The 23,042-nt window shown below is 39.0% G+C and overlaps 1 protein-coding gene across 4 annotated transcripts in view; it reads right to left on the bottom strand.

Annotated features, from left to right (window-relative positions):
• The window catches only part of LOC121314057 (dipeptidyl aminopeptidase-like protein 6), a 277,540-nt gene that overhangs the window by 113,653 nt on the left and 140,845 nt on the right, over positions 1–23,042 (bottom strand). The window contains exon 1 of one of the 4 annotated variants that reach the window (XM_041246866.1): positions 16,197–16,587. The exons of the other annotated variants lie outside the window; for them this stretch is intronic. Coding sequence (XP_041102800.1) covers positions 16,197–16,250 — 54 coding nt within the window. The 5' untranslated portion in view covers positions 16,251–16,587. Of the gene's footprint in view, positions 1–16,196; positions 16,588–23,042 lie in introns of those variants that run through there. 4 annotated transcript variants of the gene reach the window in all.

Genomic DNA, 23,042 nt, shown 5'->3' with positions numbered 1-23,042 from the left:
TCTAGTGTTCAGTGTAGAGGTCTTCACAGGTCTGGACAGACCCAAGGATCCGAGTTCCAGCATCGTGTTGCTAGTGAGGCTGTGTTTAGTATTGCTGCTCGTACACTCTGGTGAATCAGCACACTTCTCCAGGAGCAGCATGTGTGTTCCAGCATTGTGTTGCTAGTGAGGCTGTGTTTAGTATTGCTGCTCGTACACTCTGGTGAATCAGCACACTTCTCCAGGAGCAGCATGTGTGTTCCAGCATTGTGTTGCTAGTGAGGCTGTGTTTAGTATTGCTGCTCGTACACTCTGGTGAAACAGCACACTTCTCCAGGAGCAGCATGTGTGTTCCAGCATCGTGTTGCTAGTGAGGCTGTGTTTAGTATTGCTGCTCGTACACTCTGGTGAAACAGCACACTTCTCCAGGAGCAGCATGTGTGTTCCAGCATCGTGTTGCTAGTGAGGCTGTGTTTAGTATTGCTGCTCGTACACTCTGGTGAAACAGCACACTTCTCCAGGAGCAGCATGTGTGTTCCAGCATCGTGTTGCTAGTGAGGCTGTGTTTAGTATTGCTGCTCGTACACTCTGGTGAATCAGCACACTTCTCCAGGAGCAGCATGTGTGTTCCAGCATTGTGTTGCTAGTGAGGCTGTGTTTAGTATTGCTGCTCGTACACTCTGGTGAATCAGCACACTTCTCCAGGAGCAGCATGTGTGTTCCAGCATTGTGTTGCTAGTGAGGCTGTGTTTAGTATTGCTGCTCGTACACTCTGGTGAAACAGCACACTTCTCCAGGAGCAGCATGTGTGTTCCAGCATCGTGTTGCTAGTGAGGCTGTGTTTAGTATTGCTGCTCGTACACTCTGGTGAATCAGCACACTTCTCCAGGAGCAGCATGTGTGTTCCAGCATTGTGTTGCTAGTGAGGCTGTGTTTAGTATTGCTGCTCGTACACTCTGGTGAAACAGCACACTTCTCCAGGAGCTGCATGTGTGTTCCAGCATCGTGTTGCTAGTGAGGCTGTGTTTAGTATTGCTGCTCATACTCTTCTCAAAGCGCAGCATGTCTAAGCCTGGTTCATATTGTAATGCTAATCGGAGAATATGGACATTTCAGCATTACAAGAGCCAATCAAATCTTGTGAAAGCACAAAGCGGGCGGAGCTCATTTGCATACAAACTCCAGATTTAGCTGGCCAGTTAAATATTTAGATAAATGTTAAATCTTGTAACTAAATTTATAAATTTTATCAGAATGTACCCAAAAATATTTATTTATCTTCACAACATTTATAAGTTTGGGGAAAAAATACAAGATTTAAGCTAAATCTGGAAAAAGACATGTTAAAATATGAACACGGTTTTTTACACATGGCACCCAATACTCCTATGACATGGTTCTACAGATATGCATCGTTTACTGTGAGACTGCACTCATTATGAACTAATTTTCTTGGGGTTCGGGTCAGATCCGGGTTTATTATTAACAGTTTTACTTCAGTTCGGGTCAAATCAGTTTAAAACGATGACAGTTCTGGATTTTTTTGTCCTCTTAAAACAGTAAGTGAGTTGCTGCGGTAAGGTGATGTTGATTTCAAACTAGGAGGAAACTAGGGGAAAAACAGATAGAATAACTGGAAAAGCGATTCAATATTGTAAAATGGTTTGTAATGCTAGAAGGTCACCTAAGGCATTACTATATATATATATATATATATATATATATATATATATATATATATATATATATATATATATATTATATATATATATATATTATCAAATCATGTTTTAAAGTATTTCATGTAAAAGGCACAGTAACCCTAGTAACCACCTAGGACTATAAATGAATGTAACAGAGACTACCTCAGAAAGATATATTTTTAGTATACCTTTAAAAAAATAAATAAAACAGAATGAACAGAAAATGTTCAAAATGTCACTGACAAAGAGAATGCAGTCTTTGCCTGTTAAATGCACAGTGAGTCAACTGGAACAGCGGGTTGTCCCGCATTTTACATTTAGTTCTGCATTCCAATTGGAATAAGTAGAGGGAATTTGTAGGAAAGAAAAGCGGAGGGATGAGTTCCACTTGCATCAGTGGATAAAAAACCATGACAGATTTTTAAAAACATTCGAAACAGCCAGATAAAATAGGACTGTTTCCCGTCAACGTTCTATTTCTTTAATGTTGTGCTCCTAAAGCGAGTGCAGCTGCTCCTAGCACAGCGATTTTCATCTTTAAATTATGTGTAAGAAACATTGGAAGTGTTCCTTATTTTATGTTAAAAGATCCAAACTCAATAAACTGGTTTCAAGGTTTGCCAATTTAGTATAATCTGATTAATCATATTGAGTGGTCTGTTCACTTGACAATAAAAAGTAGCGCTGACTGCAAGCCCCTGGCACTGGGGTTATTAAATTATAGTTTTATTTAAAGCTAACAATGTTGACTAGCTCTTAAAATGAGTAGCAGGGAAAAAGCAATGCTGAATGTGTGTGTGTGTGTGTGTGTGTCTATATATATATATATATATATATATATATATATATATATATATATATATATATATATATATATATATATATATATATATATATATATATATATATATATATATATAACTTAAATATATATCTCGAGACTTCTCCTACCCTTCTGTGCAGTCATTCTTCACATAGGCTGCAATTTAGTTATATTCCAACCAATGGAGAAAAGCAAATTCAACTGTGATCCAAACCAAACTGCATCTCAACTACAGTAATCATTGCTCATGCGAGATAGCCTTGGAAAAGCACTGAGGCTCCCAAAAGCATTAAGAAATGAAAGGTCACGCCCTGCTATTGTTATCTATCAGCTTGCATTTCCTGTGCTAAACCTGTCATGCTTACAACAAGAAGAGATGTACCGCCCTGGGGAAATAAATGCATGCACATAAAAAGTATTTAGTATTGCTGCTCGTACTCATTACAAGAGCCAATCAAATCTTGTGAAAGCACAAAGCGGGCGAAGCTCATTTGCATACAAACTCCAGATTTAGCTGGCCAGTTAAATATTTAGGTAAATGTTAAATCTTGTTAAGAGATTTAAGATTGAGTTTTATGTTTAGCTAAATGCTAAATCTTGTTATGAGATTTAAGATTTAGTTAAATATTTAGATAAATGTTAAATCTTCTAACTAGATTTATAAATTATATCTGAATGTACCCAAAAAATATTTATGCTTGCAACAAGAAGAGATGTACCGCCCTGGGGAAATAAATGCATGCACATAAAAAGAATGCTTACCATCTTTCAACAAAGCAGATTGATGCACTGAAATCTGGTTATTTGTAGTTCTAAAAACTCAAGCCCAACTTCAACTGTGTATGGGAGAACTGATCAAGAGGTTTTTTAATCCTAAAAACCATTGACAGGTCATTGTTTCAAATGCAGCACAGAGACCAGAGAATGTAGCTGGAAAGTGAGTGGAGACAGACTTAGGACAGGGATAGGGGACATACGCGTGTATGGAATGGGTTACCAAGCCACGGTGTTGCTGCTGGATCACTGGGATCCTTTAAGCAAGACGAAATAAAGGAGAAGAAATGGAGAAGCATGATGAGCCGAAAGACCTCATCGGATTCGGAACGTTTCTTCTAGTTTTATGTTCTTTTTAAAGTATAAAGGGGTTGCAAGAGTCATTGTTTACTGCTGTGAACCTGCACTGTTTCAGATTATGTGTGTGTCCTCTTACATATATTCTCAGAGTGTGATATGCATATTTGAGCACTCTGAGTATCAGTGTTAGCAGTAGACTAAAATAACCCCAATGTTTCACAAACATTCCTCGATCATCTTGCTTTAAATATAATTCACAGCTCAACACACTTCCATGCATCATATTTTTTGTCAATTCTAATTGTAGCAACTTCCAGTGATGTTCCACAGTGACTAGGCAAGGGGGCTATCCAGCACAGGTGGTGCTGCAGAGCTAAAACGATAAATACAAACAATGAAAAAGAACTACAAATCGCCAGGAAGGTTCACTGACAAACAATTAGATGAGGTGTTTAATCTTTACTGTGTTCCATGCAATTAATTCTTCTTACTTTCTACTTTAAATGCAACCTGAAAGACAATAAAGACACACTCAAAATACTGACTTCTTTGTGATGAGTACAATAACGCTCTGTTTTATATTTCACTTGTATCTGTAACAGCCACACTAAAAAGGTGATGAAACATTTACTTGTTTAATTAGGTAACTTGAGAAGAAGCAGTTTGACATTGGTACAGAACACTGGATGAGGCAATTATAATGAAAGTAGTATTAAACTCAAAGCTTAATAATGCTACAGAAATAAAAATACCACTTTACAAGAGCACCTGCTTAATATTGCTACTGAAACAAAAAGACCCTTTTACAAAAGCTGCACAGTGGAAACCATGTCTAGTCAAAGTGCATTCCACACACACACACACATATCACTGTCACACAGCTGACAGCTCAAGAATATTTTTAAAGCCCTTCAGAACAGTAGTTTAACAAACTGCATGCAAGGAATATTACACTGACAAAACAATTGGAGAATGTCAGTAAGGATTGTGCCCATGATGTAATTTAGACTATACACGAGAACAACATTCGCTGCTAGAAATAACAGCTCTTTTTATTATATATTGTTTAAAGAGTAAGTAGTGGGGTTCTCAAAAATATAGCCTTACACATCTCCACATGTTGCTACAACTGTTTAAATAACGTACCTATAATTTTTCTTTTCATTGTTAACATCCTGACAACTTTTTACACTTAGAGCTTTAAAGTCTGTTTCAAAACTCTTTTCAAAATGGCTGCTCTAGTGCACTGATCATGTAAGGATTATTGCCCACATTGTTAAACAGGTAACACAGAAATAACGATCCATGATGTGATATGGAACAGAAAAGCCAGAGCATTTGTTTTTTTTTTTTTCAATCTCTCTTCTTGCAGTGATTAGAGGACAGATCTCAAACCCCAGTGCACTACAGTGGCCATTTTGTTAAGAGCTTTGAAAGACTTTAAAGCTATATGTGTAAAAAGTTGTCAGGGTGTTAACAATGAAAAGAAACATTACAGGAACATTACTGAAACAGTTGCAGCAACATGTGGGGACGTGTAACGCTATATCTTTGGGAACCCCGCTTCTTACTCTTTACTATAATGTATTTATGTTTTAGTTATAGTACATACTGCTGCTAAACTGGGTGGAGGTGCTAGAGGCCAGTTGTTGAATCAATGTTATATTGAGCAGATTTGTATAAGAAAATGCATTTGAAACCATGTAGTCTCTTTAAGAGAAAAAATTTCATCTTTCTCAAAAGGTTGTCTTTTGAGTTTCAGCTAATGCACTGAAGAAATGACCTATTCCTAATTCATTTCCATGGACAATGTGTTAAATAATTTTATATTGAGAGGGCATTAGCTGTAAAATGACTACTGGCTGTGTTTATGATCTTGGGTATAGTATCATTTTAAAAGCACTTGTGTAATCCATAAGGCTGATCTGAATGAAGAAAATGTCTACAATGTAAAGCATTATATTAAAATCAAATTTGTTCTAGTACACTGGTTCTGCTATGTACCAGCAAACCTACAAGGCAGAAAAAAAGAATGTGCTGCAGTCAAAAGATAAGACAATATTTAGTATCCAAAGCTAGTGTCACGGTTCCACCTACGGTGTCAGCAATGAGTAAAGTAATGACTACATAGATTGATACTGTTTATTGCTGCATCTTCACTTGGAATGCATTGTCACATCCTCTTCGATTTAAAGATTTGATTTTAGACCTAATGCGCCTACCAAACATAAAGCATTTTGGGCTGAATTCTCAAAGCTATTTATTCCATCATTAGCACAATTTATTTCTGAATGAAAAAAAAATACCAATTAAATGTCAAAATCGAATAGTAACTGCATTAATACTTCATTCAAGCCGCTGGAAAGTCTCACTGTAGTTGCTTATTTCTGCATTAATACTTCATTCAAGCCGCTGGAAAGTCTCACTGTACTTGCTTATTTCTGCATTAATACTTCATTCAAGCCGCTGGAAAGTCTCACTGTACTTGCTTATTTCTGCATTAATACTTCATTCAAGCCGCTGGAAAGTCTCACTGTACTTGCTTATTTCTGCATTAATACTTCATTCAAGCCATTGGAAAGTCTCACTGTACTTGCTTGTTTCTGGTTTCGTTACTTTATTGGGTGTGTTTCTCATTTCTGATTATTTATTTATTTATTTATTTTGCTAATGATGAATTGGAGTAAATAGCTTTGACAGCTTAGTCATTTATTTGTTGTGTAAATTTCAAACAGAAACATGCTAAAGATATCTCTCTTAAGCCAGTTAGCTGAAGAAAAATATCCACCAGTAGTTTAAACCATGCCCATACCACCCACTGTTTAAGGTAGAAAGCAGGCTGATTATATTGAAGTCTAGACTATGGTAATACCTTTCATACATTTCAATAGTTGTACCTTGTCTCCACATTTTAATTACTGCAGTGAAGCCCTTGAAACAGTAAGACTCCTCTTTATACAGACACCCCGATGCTGCCTTATCTAGTCCATATACCCACTATATTAATTGGGGTCTAAAGTGCAGCACTCCACTATTGCATGCAAAGTGCTTGGATCCCAGGGCTTAGCTTATAGCATGAAAACAACACCTTATTAATAACACCTGTCTTAGAGTAGTTCCTGGTGCAGCTAATTCTACACTGAAGAGCAAAGCTACATTCAGTAAGATTAATAAAGTGCTGAAGGGATTGAATAAAATGGGTTTTAAACCATATAAAATGCTATTTCAGTTTATCATCAGCACCAATTTCAAGTATGTTGCTACTCTATGCATCTTCCCAAGCCTCAGCAGAGTATGAGCGTGTGTCGGTATACCGGTAACCTAGCCAAGTTTTCATGACAAGGTTAAATTAACACCTGGAATTAAAATCCCAAACAGCTGGTACGTGTCCTGTTTCTTTTGGAAATATCTCAACCCTTTTTTGAGTATGCAGGTCCTCTTCTACAGGTTTTTCAATGTACTTCCCAAGCTCCAAGACTGTATTATTTCTATTATATCCTAACCAGATGTCCGTGTTCATTTTCAAGCCAAATGTGTAGTGCTGATATTTAATACATAATGTTATTCTCACATCTGCTGGCTGGCTGACTTGATAAGAGTGGTGATGACAGGAGCTCTACAGAGAAGAGGACTGGGTGATGGTGGGACGTTTATAATTTATTACTTTTCATTGACTTGACAGCTTCCATGCAGTTCCCATCCTGACTACAGCTCTCCTTTTACGAAATTAAGATTACTGCGTGGCTCACAGGCAGTGGAGAATTGAATGAGGTTTTGTATTCTTTCTTTAAACAACAAGAATGCACACAGTGCACTTGACTCTGACAGAGAACCACTATGGTACAGCATTTAAAAACAAATCATTTGTGACCTTGAAAAATGTATTTTACTTTATAACAACTGAACATAACTTTGACCTGCATCCTTGTGTTTTAATTTAGATGATAAATCATACCTCCAAATACCATATGTCCATCACAGTGGCAACAGGACAAATAATGTACCATAAGTTCTTAAATATTTGTAAGCTAATATTTGCTGAATATGACCCAAAATACCAAGACATGTTGCCGTCTTGCTTTTCAGTTAGTTTTTGGAATCTGTCCTGGATAATATATATTGTTAGTATTGTACTAAGATCTGGTGGCATTGCTAAATGATAAAACTACCAACTTGCATATGGTATTAGAAAAGCATACAATACAAATATGAATATGTTCTGGTTATTTCTCCTATATTATGAGTTTTCCATGTATCTAGTTCTGCAAGCCTTTCTTTCTATCTATCTATCTATCTATCTATCTATCTATATCTATCTATCTATCTATATATATATATATATATATATCTATCTATATATATATATATATATATATATATATATATATTCAATATAAGACAAATGCCACATAAAAGATAATCGCTGTGCTGTGCAAATATGCTCAGTATTTTTGGACTAGGCGCCATTGCATGTCAGCTAGTTTCCATTTGGCCATTTCCCCTGAGCTTGCTGATAAATGTTTAATTTCTTTGCTTTGTACTCCTCTTTCAGTTCTGTCCTTTAGGCCAAACACAAAAACTACCTGTGTTTCCAGTAACGCTCTGATAAGAATAGGATAGGCAGGTAAATCTTTCTTTTATTTATTTATTTATTTACCCCTACAGTCAATTTCCAATTTTAGAATGATGCAACCATGACCCTGTGCACCTATATGCGTATAACACACTCCTTTCCATTCATTACAGTGTGCTGCTAAAGTAGGGTTCAAAAACATGAATTCATTATTTGTTCCATGTTCCGTTTGCTGACTTGCAGAATTGATGGCAGAGACAGACAACTTGGAGTAAAAGTGCTTCTATCACTGGCGCTCGTTTTATTGGCATTCTCTTACTTTTTTTGAGGGTTGCAGTTGATATACCTTTCTCTTTTCGTTAGGCATGCTTCGTTATGTATGTTTTGGATGAAAAAGTTAAACAGCTGGTAAACACTTTATGAATACGACGCAAAATGTATTTAATGAAACAAAAATGGTAAAAAAAATAATTTTTGGATGTACATTTTTCATGTTTTGGTTAATACATTTACACTAGATGCCCACAGAAAAATAGAAACCCATTCTCTAAGTGGTGAGAGTTACAGCCTTCATTAGATGTACAGTCTCATTAGAAACAACCATGTGGAGGAGGTGTACATGTAGCCTTTCACTCGGCTTGCTTTGTGTTAAAAGTCTTTTATGCTACAGGAAGATGTGCAGCAAGGTTGGGATGGTAGTTATATTCCTGCAATGCAGCCCAGATATACATGAACACATTAGAGAAAACTCATCAATCATACAACTTACCTGGGGGGTGAACTATTCTGTTAGCAAATGGACAGTGGTCAGGAGGAGATTATTACAGTTCTGTCTAACAAGGGAAAGCTCACTCTGAAGCACTGGCCTGCTGGGCCTGCTTAAATAAATTGCATCTTTCAGTATTTCAAATAAGATGCCAGTTGTAGCAATGCAATTTATTACATGCAGTAGTTATTGTTGCAATAATTGGAAACGCATTGATTTCTGAGGAAAAAGGAATGGATGCGGCAACCTCTTTAAAAAAAGAATGCCTCTATTAACATTCCTGTCCTGGGGCATAACGTGAATTATAACCACCATCCCAAATCCAAGGAGAGTATGGGGTCATGTGCTTACTGATCAATAGATGCTTCGCTGGTGAGAATCCTCCCAGAATCAGATTTTACTGAGCTACAGTTCATATAAGGAAATCAGTCAATTGAAATAAATTCATTAGGCCCTAATCACATGACTGGGAATACAGATATGCATCTGTTGGTCACAGATACCTTAAAAAAAAAAAAGGTAGGGGGGGTGGATCAGAAAACCAGTCAGTATCTGGTGTGACCACCATTTACCTCAGGCAGCGCGACACATCTCCTTCGCATAGAGTTGATCAGGCTGCTGATTGTGGAATGTTGTCCCACTCCTCTTCAATGGCTGTGCGAAGTAGCTGGATACTGGCAGGACCTGGAACACGCTGTTGTACACATCGATCCAGAGCATCCCAAACATGCTCAATGGGTGACATGTCTGGTGAGTATGCAGGTCATAGAAGAACTGGGACATTTTCAGCTTCCAGGAATTGTGTACAGATCCTTGCGACATGGGGCCGTGCATTATCATGCTGAAACATGAGGTGATGGCGGCGGATGAATGGCACGACAATGGGCCTCAGGATCTCGTCACGGTATCTCTGTGCATTCAAATTGCCATCGATAAAATACAATTGTGTTCGTTGTCCATAGCTTATGCCTGCCCATACCATAACCCCACCACCACCATGGGGCACTCTGTTCACCACGTTAACATCAGCAAACCGCTCGCCCACACGATGCCATACATGCTGTCTGCCATCTGCCCGGTACAGTTGAAACCGGGATTCATCCGTGAACAGTACACTTCTCCAGCTTGCCAATTGCCATCGAAGGTGAGCATTTGCCCACTGAAGTCGGTCACGACACTGAACTGCAGTCAAGTCAAGACTCTGGTGAGGACGACGAGCACGCAGATGAGCTTACCTGAGATGGTTTCTGATGGTTTGTGCGGAAATTCTTCGGTTGTGCAAACCCACAGTTTCATCAGCTGTCCAGGTGGCTGGTCTCAGATGATCCTGCAGGTGAAGAAGCCGGATGTAGAGGTCCTGGGCTGGCGTGGTTACACGTGGTCTGTGGTTGTGAGGCCGGTTGGACGTACAGCCAAATTCTCTAAAATGAAGCTGGAGACGGCTTATGGTAGAAAAATGAACATTCAATTCTCTGGCAATAGCTCTGGTGGACATTCCTGCAGTCAGCATGCTAATTGCACGCTCCCTCAAAACATGAGACATCGGTGGCATTGTGTTGAGTGACAAAACTCCACATTTTAGAGCGGCCTTTTATTGTCCCCAGCACAAGATGCACCTGTGTAATGATCATGCTGTTTATTCAGCTTCTTGATATGCCACACCTGTAAGATGGATGGATTATCTTAGCAAAGGAGAAATGCTCACTAATAGGGACGTAAACAAATTTTTGCACAAAATTTGAGAGAAATAAGCTTTTTGTGCATGTGGAAAATTTCTGGGATTTTTTATTTCAGCTCATGAAACATGGGACCAACACTTGATATTTTTGTTCAGTATATAATGGATGTTTTGTTGGCGGGTATGTGGCTTGTTTTGATGTGGTGTATGTGGCTTGTGATTGTAATGTCAGGTTGTTCTGGTTAAATGAATACATAAAATAGTCAGAGCAGTACATCTGATTCAATCCATACAGAGATTGTTGAGAGACGTGGCCATGGCACCAAAACCCAGGAGTTGGGAACCAGATGAAAAACCAAAACAGAATCCCGTCAATATCCACATGGTGACCATAAGTGATACGATTCTGTTAATATTCTGGACCTAACTCCTGTAATGTAAATGTGTAAAGTCATTGAGAGAAAGACTTTCATTATTGCAAAAAAAGTTGAGCATCGCAAAATGACTTTTTAGTGCAAATCATGCACAGTTAATCAGAAACAAGACACATGCCAAAATGTCACAGTGGTGTTGTGGAATATACAATGTGGATTGAAGGCTGTGTTTGGAAATATGTATATTCTAGACATGTACATCATGGGTACCCATGTCAGACAAACCATCAACCCACAGGCAATGGACTGTTAACTAGGGTTGGCTATGTTCCTGGAGCCAGAGCGGAACTTGTCAGTTTTCTGAGTTGAGCTCCGGAGCCAGAGTGGGTCTAGAGTTGGAGCTGAGAATGCTGGAGCCGAAGCGGAGCTGGGGCTGGAGCTGGGGATGCTGGAGCTGGAGCAGAGCTGGTGGAGCTGGGGATGCTGGGGTTAGAGCAAAGTTGGAGCTGGAGTGAAGCTGGAGCTAAAGCTGGGGATGCTGGACTGGAGCAGAGCTTGAGCTAGAGCTAGAGCTGAGGATGCTGGAGCTGGGGATGCTGGAGCTGGAGCTGGAGCTGAGGATGCTGGAGCTGGGGATGCTGGACCTGGGGACGCTGGAGCTGGAGCTGGCGCTCGGTCATTGGAGCACACTAGAACATTGAGCCAGAACTAAGGTTCCGGAGCAGCTCCACTACAAAATCAAGGCTGTTGTAATGTTCACAATGTAGACCAATCAATCAGTCAATCAATCTTTATTTTATATAGTGCCTTTCATAGTGGACCACCATCACAAAGCGATTTACAAGATAGTGAGGAACAATACATAATACATTAAATACAGTGAAATACAGGATATAGTACATTAAATACAAACAGTAAAAAACAATGCAAACACATAATACATTAAATAAAAGTCTAGGATGTTCATTATATATATATAGTGCCAAGAACAAGTTTGTGAACCCCAATGATAATTATGGAAATTCCATAGTTTTACCATAAGAGCCTTCTTGAATCAAAACCAGTCTTTTCTTAAATATCCAATAGGGTTTATATTAACCAATTCCATGTCAAACAAAATGATGTATGAATTAGACAAACAATGAGTAATTAAGATTCAGTGTATGTGAAAAAGTAAGTGAACCCCTGGTTTTATCAGCTCAATTAAGGGGATAATTAGAATCAGGTGTTTAAATAATTTGGTAGATCTTCAGGGGAGAGTTTATATAAAACCCTATATAAAGACCAGAAACTCTGTGAATTTGGTCTTCACCATACAGGTGTGTGGAAACATGTCATGCCACGATCAAAATAAATCTCAGAAAAATAGTTATTGATGCTCATCAGTCTAGAAAGGGTTATAAAACCATTTCCAAGGACTTGGGGCTCCACCAATCCACTGTCAGACACTGTCAATAAATGGAGAAAGTTCAAGAGCACACTCACTCTACCCAGGAGCAGTCGTCCTACCTCTCCAAGAACAAACCAGAAAATCATCAAGGAAGTCAAAAAGAACCCCATAGTAACATCCAAGGATCTGCAGGCCACTCTCGTCTTGGCTAATGCGAGTGTTCATGACTCAACTATCAGAAAAAGACTGAACAAGAATGGTGTTCATAACATTTCCTTTAAACAGTCCGTTATATGTTTTTAATAGGGCCCATACAGGTCAACCACATGAGAAGTACTATATACAAGCTACTGCATTGTGTGTGCTATAGAATAACTGTCTTTATGCAACAGCAGTGCACATCATTGTTCAACTCTACTGTACCACATGGCAAGAAACTGAATGATAAGCAGCATGGTACATCACAGCCCATAATGTTACATGCAGTTGTTGCTTTAATATTCATAATTTAAGAAATACAAAAAAAAGTGAACTGCTAAACAATTCCTTTTTAAGTTACTTGTAATATTGGGAGAAAATTCTGTAAGTGAACCCTTTGATCTCTCCATTCAAATACCCAGCATTTCAGCAGTATATAACAAACAGCTGTCTTATTTCAAGCAATAATCATTTAAAATGCATTTTCTATGAGAGCAATGACTCTCTTCACTATTACAATCGTTAAGCCATAAAGGTGTCAGTCCTCTGGAGGACAAAGAAAGTTTCACATCATTTTGACTAAGCTGGATTTAAAAAATAATAATATAGAGGGATGGCTAAGCATTGTCTCATATGTCATACAGAAATGGGCATGACAGAGTTAAGTTGCTTTTTCTTTACTAAAGCCTAATTATAAGCTGCACTAATTTACAATGTTAGTGATCCCCAGTAGTTCAGATGAATCACATACAGTATGTATCTGAATCAGTCACAGATTGAAATGAGGTAATAAGATAACAATGATCCATTCCTGGACTGATGAATAGCTTATTGAAATGGTCAGGTTTAATAGGCCATAACTACACTCAAGAGAACACAGTTCTACATCCCAAGTAGAAAAATGCTAGAACAGACAGTGCTTTTTTTAACTTTTCATTACATCTTGTAAAATAAATCATTTTAATTCAATTTCTGTTTAAACTGCTCTAGATAACATCACTGCTGGGTTTATACCCTTTTTTCAGACTGCTCTAAATGGAGTTGAGAAGATTTGGGGTCTGCTATATTTTGAGCATGCCTTTTTAACTCAAGCACTTCTACATATCAAAAAGACAGAAACAATCTAATCTCACCTAATCAAACTTTTAAAAAAGGACACAATAAGAATCTGTATATTGCCTACCTGAGGCTTGCATGAGATTGTTATACTACAGGGAGCATTATTTCATTACAATCTTAAAACAATTTCAGTATTTCTGGTAACATTTGTGTGCTCTGAGCATTTCATCTCCCATCTTGTGCATTAGCAAAACAGAGCTGAGGTCTAATTCTTTTTGTAATTGCCACTTCAAAAACACGGCCTGCGTGATTGCTATGGGAAGGTGAATTTTGCATCAGACGAGACACATGCTGCTGTGTCAATGCCATTATTAAAAGAGCTGTTTTCTCAAGCTGGAATCTTCTCTGTGACAGGGTTTTAGTAAATAAATATTAGTAAATATAAATAAATAGCAATCCAGTGCCACCAGCCACTGCAGTCTCTCTTCTCAATTTCATCGAGATTAAAGACAGCAATCACACACTGCTTAGTTGTCTCTAAGATGCAACGGGTGGTATTTTTTTACTTTCAATGTGCAAAAGAAGACAGGTACCTGTGAATACCTGCGGAACTCGAAGTGGTAGCATAACAATGTTGCCATTTCAAAAAATGAGATCTAATGTTGAACTCATGCTCAGGAAAAAAAAATTAATAGCAAGCATTGCAGAAAAAATGTACACATTTTATTAAATTATATTTTATATTAAAATCCATGATATATATGTAGGTACCCTTTCAAAAGTATTTTCTATTGCCTGTCTTTTCTAGTTCTGTCATATCATGGGTTAAACCAGGTCCAATGCATGGGTGGATGGTTTCATATCAAGGGTTATACCAGGTCCAATGCATGGGTGGATGGTTTCATATCATTGGTTATACCAGGTCCAATGCATGGGTGGATGGTTTCATATCAATGGTTATACCAGGTCCAATGCATGGGTGGATGGTTTCATATCAAGGGTTATACCAGGTCCAATGCATGGGTGGATGGTTTCATATCAATGGTTATACCAGGTCCAATGCATGGGTGGATGGTTTCATATCAATGGTTATACCAGGTCCAATGCATGGGTGGATGGTTTCATATCAAGGGTTATACCAGGTCCAATGCATGGGTGGATGGTTTCATATCATTGGTTATACCAGGTCCAATGCATGGGTGGATGGTTTCATATCAATGGTTATACCAGGTCCAATGCATGGGTGGATGGTTTCATATCATTGGTTATACCAGGTCCAATGCGTGGGTGGTTGGTTTCATATCAAGGGTTATACCAAGTCCAATGCATGGGTGGATGGTTTCATATCATGGGTTATACCAAGTCCAATGCATGGGTGGATGGTTTCATATCAAGGGTTATACCGGGTCCAATGCATGGGTGGATGGTTTCATATCAAGGGTTATACCGGGTCCAATGCATGGGTGGATGGTTTCATATCAAGGGTTATACCGGGTCCAATGCATGGGTGGATGGTTTCATATCATGGGTTATACCAAGTCCAATGCATGGGTGGATGGTTTCATATCAATGGTTATACCGGGTCCAATGCATGGGTGGATGGTTTCATATCAATGGTTATACCGGGTCCAATGCATGGGTGGATGGTTTCATATCAAGGGTTATACTGGGTCCAATGCATGGGTGTATGGTTTCCTTTTCAAATGTTTTGGTGCAAAACTGCACATTTTTGTACCTAACATAACAGTTTATATTGCAGCTTACAGTTTGCTGTAAGTGCACAAATGTCCTTATACAATTGTATATTTATACAGAAATGGTACATGCCTTTTTTTAACCTTGTATTTTTGTGGTCTACTTTTTTAATAGCACATTAATGCGTTATTAAATGTTTCAATAACATTACACGCAAGGACCTTTAAAGACCTTTTTGGCAGGAACTAGGTAAGGTAAAATCCTTTGTAAACATTTGCTTCGTGTACATTCTTGAAAGTGATGCAGTGTGGCTAAGTCAGATGTGTGTCACAGCCCTCGAAATACATATAATATCTGCTAAAGAATGCATAACAATGTCATGGAAGCTATTTTAGTCTACAGTGCGAATATGACATGAGTACAATCAGACGCCCCAAGGCTTCCTCAAAGGTATCATTTATAACTTTACCTCCAATGCGAACCTTTACCATACAAGTCATAAATATAACTGCACGTAATGCAATACAGAAATGTATTAAGCTTGTCAGGTAGCCACACATTTGACAGCGTATACAGAGCCCCGTGTCTAATAAATTTAAGAAGAGGCGATTGAAACGTATTGGTGGCTATGCAACGTAATTTTTAATCCCCAAGCTCATTACCTCTTCCAGGACTTCTCATAATCAAATAATATCATTGCACGACACTATCAATGACAGTGCTTAGAGGTGGTCTTAAGAAAGCAAGAGGGATCCATTGATAACCTTCATAAAACGAGGTAGAAATATTAATCCATTGCACTGTCAGATTAAATTACCTGCCGTGCACAATATGCATCATAGATCTTACATTTAAACTGCAATGAAATAAAACACCAGCGATACCTGCTCTTGCTGATGCGCTGTTTTTGCTGGTGCGTTCTCCTTTGCTGTGGTCATGTTCACCTACAGTACAGCATGTACTCCACCGCTGATAGCCAGACAAATTTCAAGTGTTGTACCAGAAGACAGGAGCCAGCAACGAGTCGCGAGCAATAGGCATTCAGTGGAAAACGGCGTTGAAAGACAGAGACAGGAAATGTACATAATACTGAAGACTTTAATCTTCGAAGACGAAGCGAGGAGAGGGATGGATGCTCGACTTCTCTATTTAGAGCAACAGTCACTACAATCGTCACAGCCACGGTGTTAACTGCCTGGCAACCAACATCAGTGAAAAACTGAGCTTGGAAACGGTTTGTCCCCCTCCACACCCAGCTTTATTTGCACAGAGCATGCAGCGACCCCCAGCAAAAGCAGTAAGAAAAGACTCCACCTGCGTCCGAAGCCCTTCTTATTCACGTGTACCTATCTTTTTTTTTTTTTTTTTGCAGGGGGCAGGGGTTTGGGGTGGCTGGGAGTACAAGTGACGGTGAACGTATCACCTCGCCCTAGCCCCGTAGAGGTAATTATATGTTGCAGAAGAGTCTTGTGTGTCTAGCAAGGGGTCAAAAGTGCAGTGTCGCCTGGGACAGCAGCGCGCGATTTTGCCATTTTCCTCAGCGTAAATTAATTTATTTTTAACGCTCTGCGAAACCAATTTCTAAACAATGGCTGTCACATTATTTTCACAGTAACACGATTTTGACATATCAGTTGTGAATAATTTAGCAATAACGCATTCTCTGTTTCATCACACGATTAAGAAAAGCAGACTGTATGGAGAACATGAGCGCCGAGCATCAGAGAATGCTGAGCATCAGCGCAGCTGTTTTTAGACAGATATTTTTTAATTATAATGATAGTACGCTTTCAAAGCGTGCTATGGTTAACGGTTTAATGTGCCCCCAAAAAACATTTCAGTGCAGTGTATTGCAGTAAACTAAGCACCGTTTAAAGGTTATTTTCTTTGGCAGTAGGGAGATTACTGATTAATTTTACATAAAAGTTAAACCCCGAAACCCATGTGGAATTCAACCAATCGCAGTTGTTTTAAGCTTGTGATTCTTGCTTGATTTAGACCAGGGCTGTCTGTCTATCTTACCAAAAGAGCCAGGATGATAAGCAGCACGCCCTTAAACAGCCAGAAAATCACAAACACAAACTGAATCTACTGTACAGATGTCAGAATGTAACTAGGGTTAGTTTGCTAATTACAAAAAGATGACTAAATCTTAGCAGCAAAGAAATTGAAAGAAAGAGGTTTACCAGATGAAACTTTTCTGACTGCACATTCTACTAAAGACCTTTTTTTTCAAAAGCACTAACATCCTCAAATAGGAGACCTGATGATTGTTAAAAATCACTAAATCAGCCCTGATTTGAACAAACAATATATAAGGTATTAGTAATTTAACAGAGGCATGCCATTTCATTGCATGCAACAGCTCTGACAGGGTAATAGCTGATTGGCTTTGGGTAAGTCCTTTTATGTTGAGTTTCTTTACTGTAATAAATATACAACTTAAATGAAGCTTTCATTAAACTCATCACAATAAACCTTTCTCCTGTTAAAATTCCTCCTGGCTGCCAGTGCTCCATTATATAAAGGAAGAGTCAAGGAACAGTCATTGACAGGTTCAAATGCATGGCATGTCCTTTACAGGGGGGGGGGGGGGGGTCAAAGCTTGGCATTGTTTCATCAACAGATATGTGTTAGTTTAAGGAGATGTTTCATGCGTTTTTAATCTGACACAGATCTGTTTTATGTCACGAATAATGAAGTCACCTAATAAAGGTAAGGTTATAAATGGACGTTGCTCAGGAGTGGCACTGAAGAGATAATTCTGTTTTGTTAAAACGTATATTACGATATTATTTGTTACTTATACATGATTATTTTTAATTCCTCTCTGGTATTTCTTCGCATTGTGATATATATCTTTTTTTTTTTTTTTTTTTTTTAAATAAGCAGGTAATCAGGCAACAGGCTTTGTACCATGTCACCAGCACAGGCATGGTATTAGAAAATGAAATAATAATCTAGGGCAACTGATCCAGCTGTGACAACAAAACCATGTCATAAAAAGTATCCAGCGATTTTTATTTTTTTTTTTAGATGCGATGGATCTGTGTCAATCAGATCACTGGAACCCTGATACTTTAAATCGGCACTGAAGGCATTTCAAATGCATTGGATAAAAAAAAAAAAAACAGTGCTTCCTGGTACCCTGCCACTTCCTTTGTAAACCACTCGTGTCTCAAAACAAATCAGGCGTAAGTTTGAGTGCAAAAATTTAAGGCCCTGCTCACAAAATAGATGGGATGTCTTATCACAAAAACTGAAAGTGTTGTGAAGTCACTTTGTAGCAGAATTGGATTCTACGGGGCTGATGTAAGGATATGCACAGTGTAAACAATTGCGGCTCCAAAATTCAACTTGCCTAGCAGCCAGACCGTCGTTTTGCTCTGTGGCCAATGCAAATTCCTCAGCATGCACAAATAATGAGCTGCAATCATGATAACGAGGGTCGCAATGAGCAACGCCCGTGCATCGGGGTGTTTAGCAGCTGCAGTTACAGTGAGGTGAGGTGAGTTAGGCATATAGAGAGCACTAAGCGCTGTACAAGATTTATGGAGCACGAAAATCAAACCAGAAATATGTAAGAGAAAGGGTGCACAGTAAAGAAAAGTCCTTACAGCTGAGGTCACTCAGAATGAACTTGAGCTATCTGGAAAAGCCTCAACCAACATTGGTTATGCTGCTAAAGAGGCATATGGTCCTGTATAGTGGAGAAAGCCAATGCTGTCGGTGTTACCAGGAGGACAGTCAATCAGGCGACGAAAAGGTAAAACTCAACTATTAGGTGTAGGATGACCTGAGGAGAGAGGCAATAACACCATGCCACCATATCCTCCAGCGTCCTAAACAAAGTGACCCTGGGTTTGAACATGCAGGGTCTTCTCCATCTTGCCCTTCTCCTCCGAAGGTTTTTCTGCCTGTCCTTAACAACCACAGCAGTCTTCCCGAGGCCAATGACAGGTCTGAAGGTGTGTTTTTTTGTTAATTACTCGCTTCTACAATGGTTTGCACTTTGCAAAAGGAGGTGCAAAGGTTCCGGAGGGTCAGCAATTGCAAGGCAAAATCCTTACATCTCGTTACAATTTGTATTCCAGACCCCCACCAAATTCTACGCTCTTTTCTTCATTTGAATACATTTCAATATCATTTAAATGGATTAATGATGGCAGAGTGCTAATTTGATAACGGGTGCAGAACAGCAGGTGAAAACCACACTTTACAAATGCTGCATTTTTAATGCCCGCTAAAGTCCCACTTTACGGCTGCTATATACAGTTTGCGCATGTAAAATGCCTATTTTGGCTGCAATATGAGTGCTTTGCAGCCGCAAATCACTGCACGTATCCTTACATCAGCGCCTATATGTACTGTAAGTTGGCTGAAGCTCTCTTGTGAATTGGGGCCCTACTGATGTTTTTTTAGATGCTTCAGGGTTATTTTCACAGACTTTTAGAGCATTTTGAACACTGCACAAGACAGAAACTATAGGACAAGATAGGAAAAATAGAGGATACTGTGACACACATGCAATGTATGTTTTTTTAAAATAAATTATGCTACTTTTGTCATATTTCACTCTCAAGTATTCATAAATAAATTAACAAATTAGCTAAAAAAAAATCTGCAGATGCCACTCTGTGACTTCTTTTAGTAATCGTGTCAGCCAAGTGAAGTGCAATGTTTGTCCCTATATTTCCAGAAGAAATCCAACAAGGTCTTCAGGTATGCAGTATCTTCCCAATTCAAAAATATCAATACCAGCATTAATATTTATTTATTTAGCATTTATTATAGCACTTTTAACCAAGGCGCTTTACTCGTTTTTAGAATTTGTACAAACTGAAAGAATGGGTGAAGAAAGAGGGTAAGATTATTGGTGTAAGGTGAGGAGATTAATATCTATACAAAAGCAAGGGCCAGAAGCAAGGTCAGGGTCAGGCAGGCAGGGTCATAACAGGAGGTCGGGGGCCGGGAGTAGGGGTAGAATGGGCTAGGGAAAAAAGATGAGTTTTAAGGGAGGAGCGAAAACTGCGTAGAGTGGGTGACTGTTTTATGTTGACTGGTTTATTCCAATGAAGGGGAGCAAGAAGAGAGGAGGAATGGAGACAGGGCAAGGGTGGGACAGAGAAGGACAGTAATGATTGGGAGCATAAGAATCAAGGAGGAATATAATAGGACATTAGTGTAGCCAGATAAGTTGGGGCAAGGCCATGGAGAGATTTATATACTAATGTAAGGAATTTGAACAGGCAACAGTGGTAAACAGGGAGCCAGTGTAGCTGGAGGAGGAGAGGGGAAGTGTGGAAGGAGTGAGGGAGGTTAAATATTGAATATGGAGGTTCAACATTTTTAATTTGTTGAAGTGGTGTAAAGGTGTAGGAGAAGAGACCAAGGAGGAGGGAGTTACAATAATCAAGCCGGGTGAAAATGACAGAGTGGATCAGGCGTTTGGTAGCGGAGGAGATGGAGGGGTGTATTTTGGAGATGTTGAATAGGTGGAAATGGCAGGTGTGTGTTATGGCCATGGTCAGAAAGGGAGAGGGTGCAATCGAATATGACCCCAAGGTTACGAGCAGAGAGGGTTGGAATGAGATACAGGGGGGGGGGGGGGGGGGGGGGGGGGTGATATGGTGTGGCAGGGTGGTGGAGACAAGGGGGAAGGGAAGAAAAGGATTTCAGTTTTTGATGGGTTAATGACGAAGTAACAGCACACCATCCAGGATTGAAGAGCGACCAGACAGGCTGATATATGGACGGCCAGGTCAGGGGTAAAAGAGAGGAATGAAAAGAAAATCTGGGTGTCATCAGCAAAGAAATGGTGAGGGAAGTTAAATGAGGCAATGATAGCTTCTAGGGGTGAGGTGTACAGGGAGAATAGTAAGGGTCCGAGGACTGAGCCCTGGGGGATACCAACAGTCAGGGGGGAGGGGGGAACTGAGGTGCGTGAAGATAGATTTGACTGTAGCCAGGCAAGGGGTGTGCCAGAGATGCCAAGGCTAGAGATAGTGGAGAGGAGGATGGGGTGGTCGACAGTGTCAAAAGCAGAGGAAAGATCGAGGAGAATGAGGATAGAGGAAGGTCCATCATGGGAGGAGTTGGCCAGATGGTTCTGGACAGTAAGGAGGGCAGTTTCTGTGGAATGGGCAGGGAGAAACCCAGATTGAAATTGGGGTAAAGGGAATTGACAGATATGTAGTGAGATAGATATGAGTGAACTAGGCGCTCAAGGAGCTTAGAGAAATATGGGAGAAGGGAGATAGGGCGCTAATTAGCAGGACATGCTGGGTCAAGAGAGGGTTTTGAAGATGGCAGGACAGATAACAGTTGAGAGAGAGGAGTTAAAGAATATGATATATACCTTTAAAATACCACATACAACATGATTTGTTTATTTATTGATTTATGAAATATTACATTATTTCTAAAACAACCTTAAACAAACCTATATTGATATTTAGGCAATACTATATTTTTCTTTACATTCATATTAATGTCTATGCTTAAATGATCTCATGATCCATGAAAACATGTTGATTGAAGAAGTCGAGTTGGCTCAAAACAAATATATGAGTGACTTCATTGATATTTTGAGCAACCATTAAGCACCATCAGATCCAGGCAATATGTATTGCACCTTGCTCGATTATTGTCAGACTGACACTCAGCTGTAACCCAATCATGTTGCAAGCATTGCTCAACAGCAAACGGCATTAACATTATTTAACATAAGCTGCTGAGGATATCAGATTCTGGGGGTGTCTGCCTGTCCACACATCTTTACAGTAAGTCACACATTTCTTACACAACTAACAGTATTTAACGATCAAAAGATCTTTTAAAGATTTAAAGATCAAAATTTCCTTTCAACAACAAACACTTTGCTGAAAGTATGCTGGATAAGTGAAAGTAGGTTAAATACACAAATCAATATAATATTTTTACAGTATTGTATCAGCAATGCTAGAAAACCCTCACAAAAAGCAAACCCAGCACTATTCTGTAATATCTTAAATTGAATGGGATATATTTACAGTTACACAGAAGAGCACACCAACAATAGTGACTGCATGTACGCAAAGCAAATGCCATCACTCAAAGAAGGGCTAAAATAACACTCCCAAAATATTCTGTTGATTTCACACAACAGAGACGTTTGAATACAGAACAACTGGCTTCTTCCAGCTAAGAAATCTTGTAGTCTTGTATCATTGCACTTTTGCACTATTATGTTAAGATAAATGCAACCCTCCAGTGAAAAAAAAAAAAAAAAGTTTTATATTTAAGCAGGCATATTAGCACTTTTAAAAAAATGAATAAACCTGATACACTACACACATATCAGCTTTAGTTTACGCATGCCACTTCGTCTTTCAGAATGCGAATATCTTCCATGTATAATGTAGCTCTAATTTTAAATGAACTGCCAGGGTTACTGGCAGACTAGTAGCATTATAAATTATTCTATCATTATACTTAATCTATAATGTTGCATTTGAAATATTTATATATTTTGAATTTGATTAAAATAAGCAGAAAAAAGGCAATGATCATAATTTTCTCATGACTATCAATAGGACCGCTAATGATACAACCCACATAGACACTCTATTGCTGCAATGATGGTACAATGAAGAGCAAACACCTATGCAGTCATTCTGCACTGGTGGTACATGGGTAGCATGTGGATTCCATTTCACTTGTAGGGCATCTTGCTCCTTAACATATGCTTG

Source organism: Polyodon spathula, chromosome 4 (genome assembly GCF_017654505.1).
Source record: "Polyodon spathula isolate WHYD16114869_AA chromosome 4, ASM1765450v1, whole genome shotgun sequence".
Lineage (NCBI taxonomy): Eukaryota > Metazoa > Chordata > Actinopteri > Acipenseriformes > Polyodontidae > Polyodon > Polyodon spathula.
The sequence above is the reverse complement of the archived record's forward strand: the minus strand, read 5'-3'. Positions and strand labels throughout refer to the sequence as shown.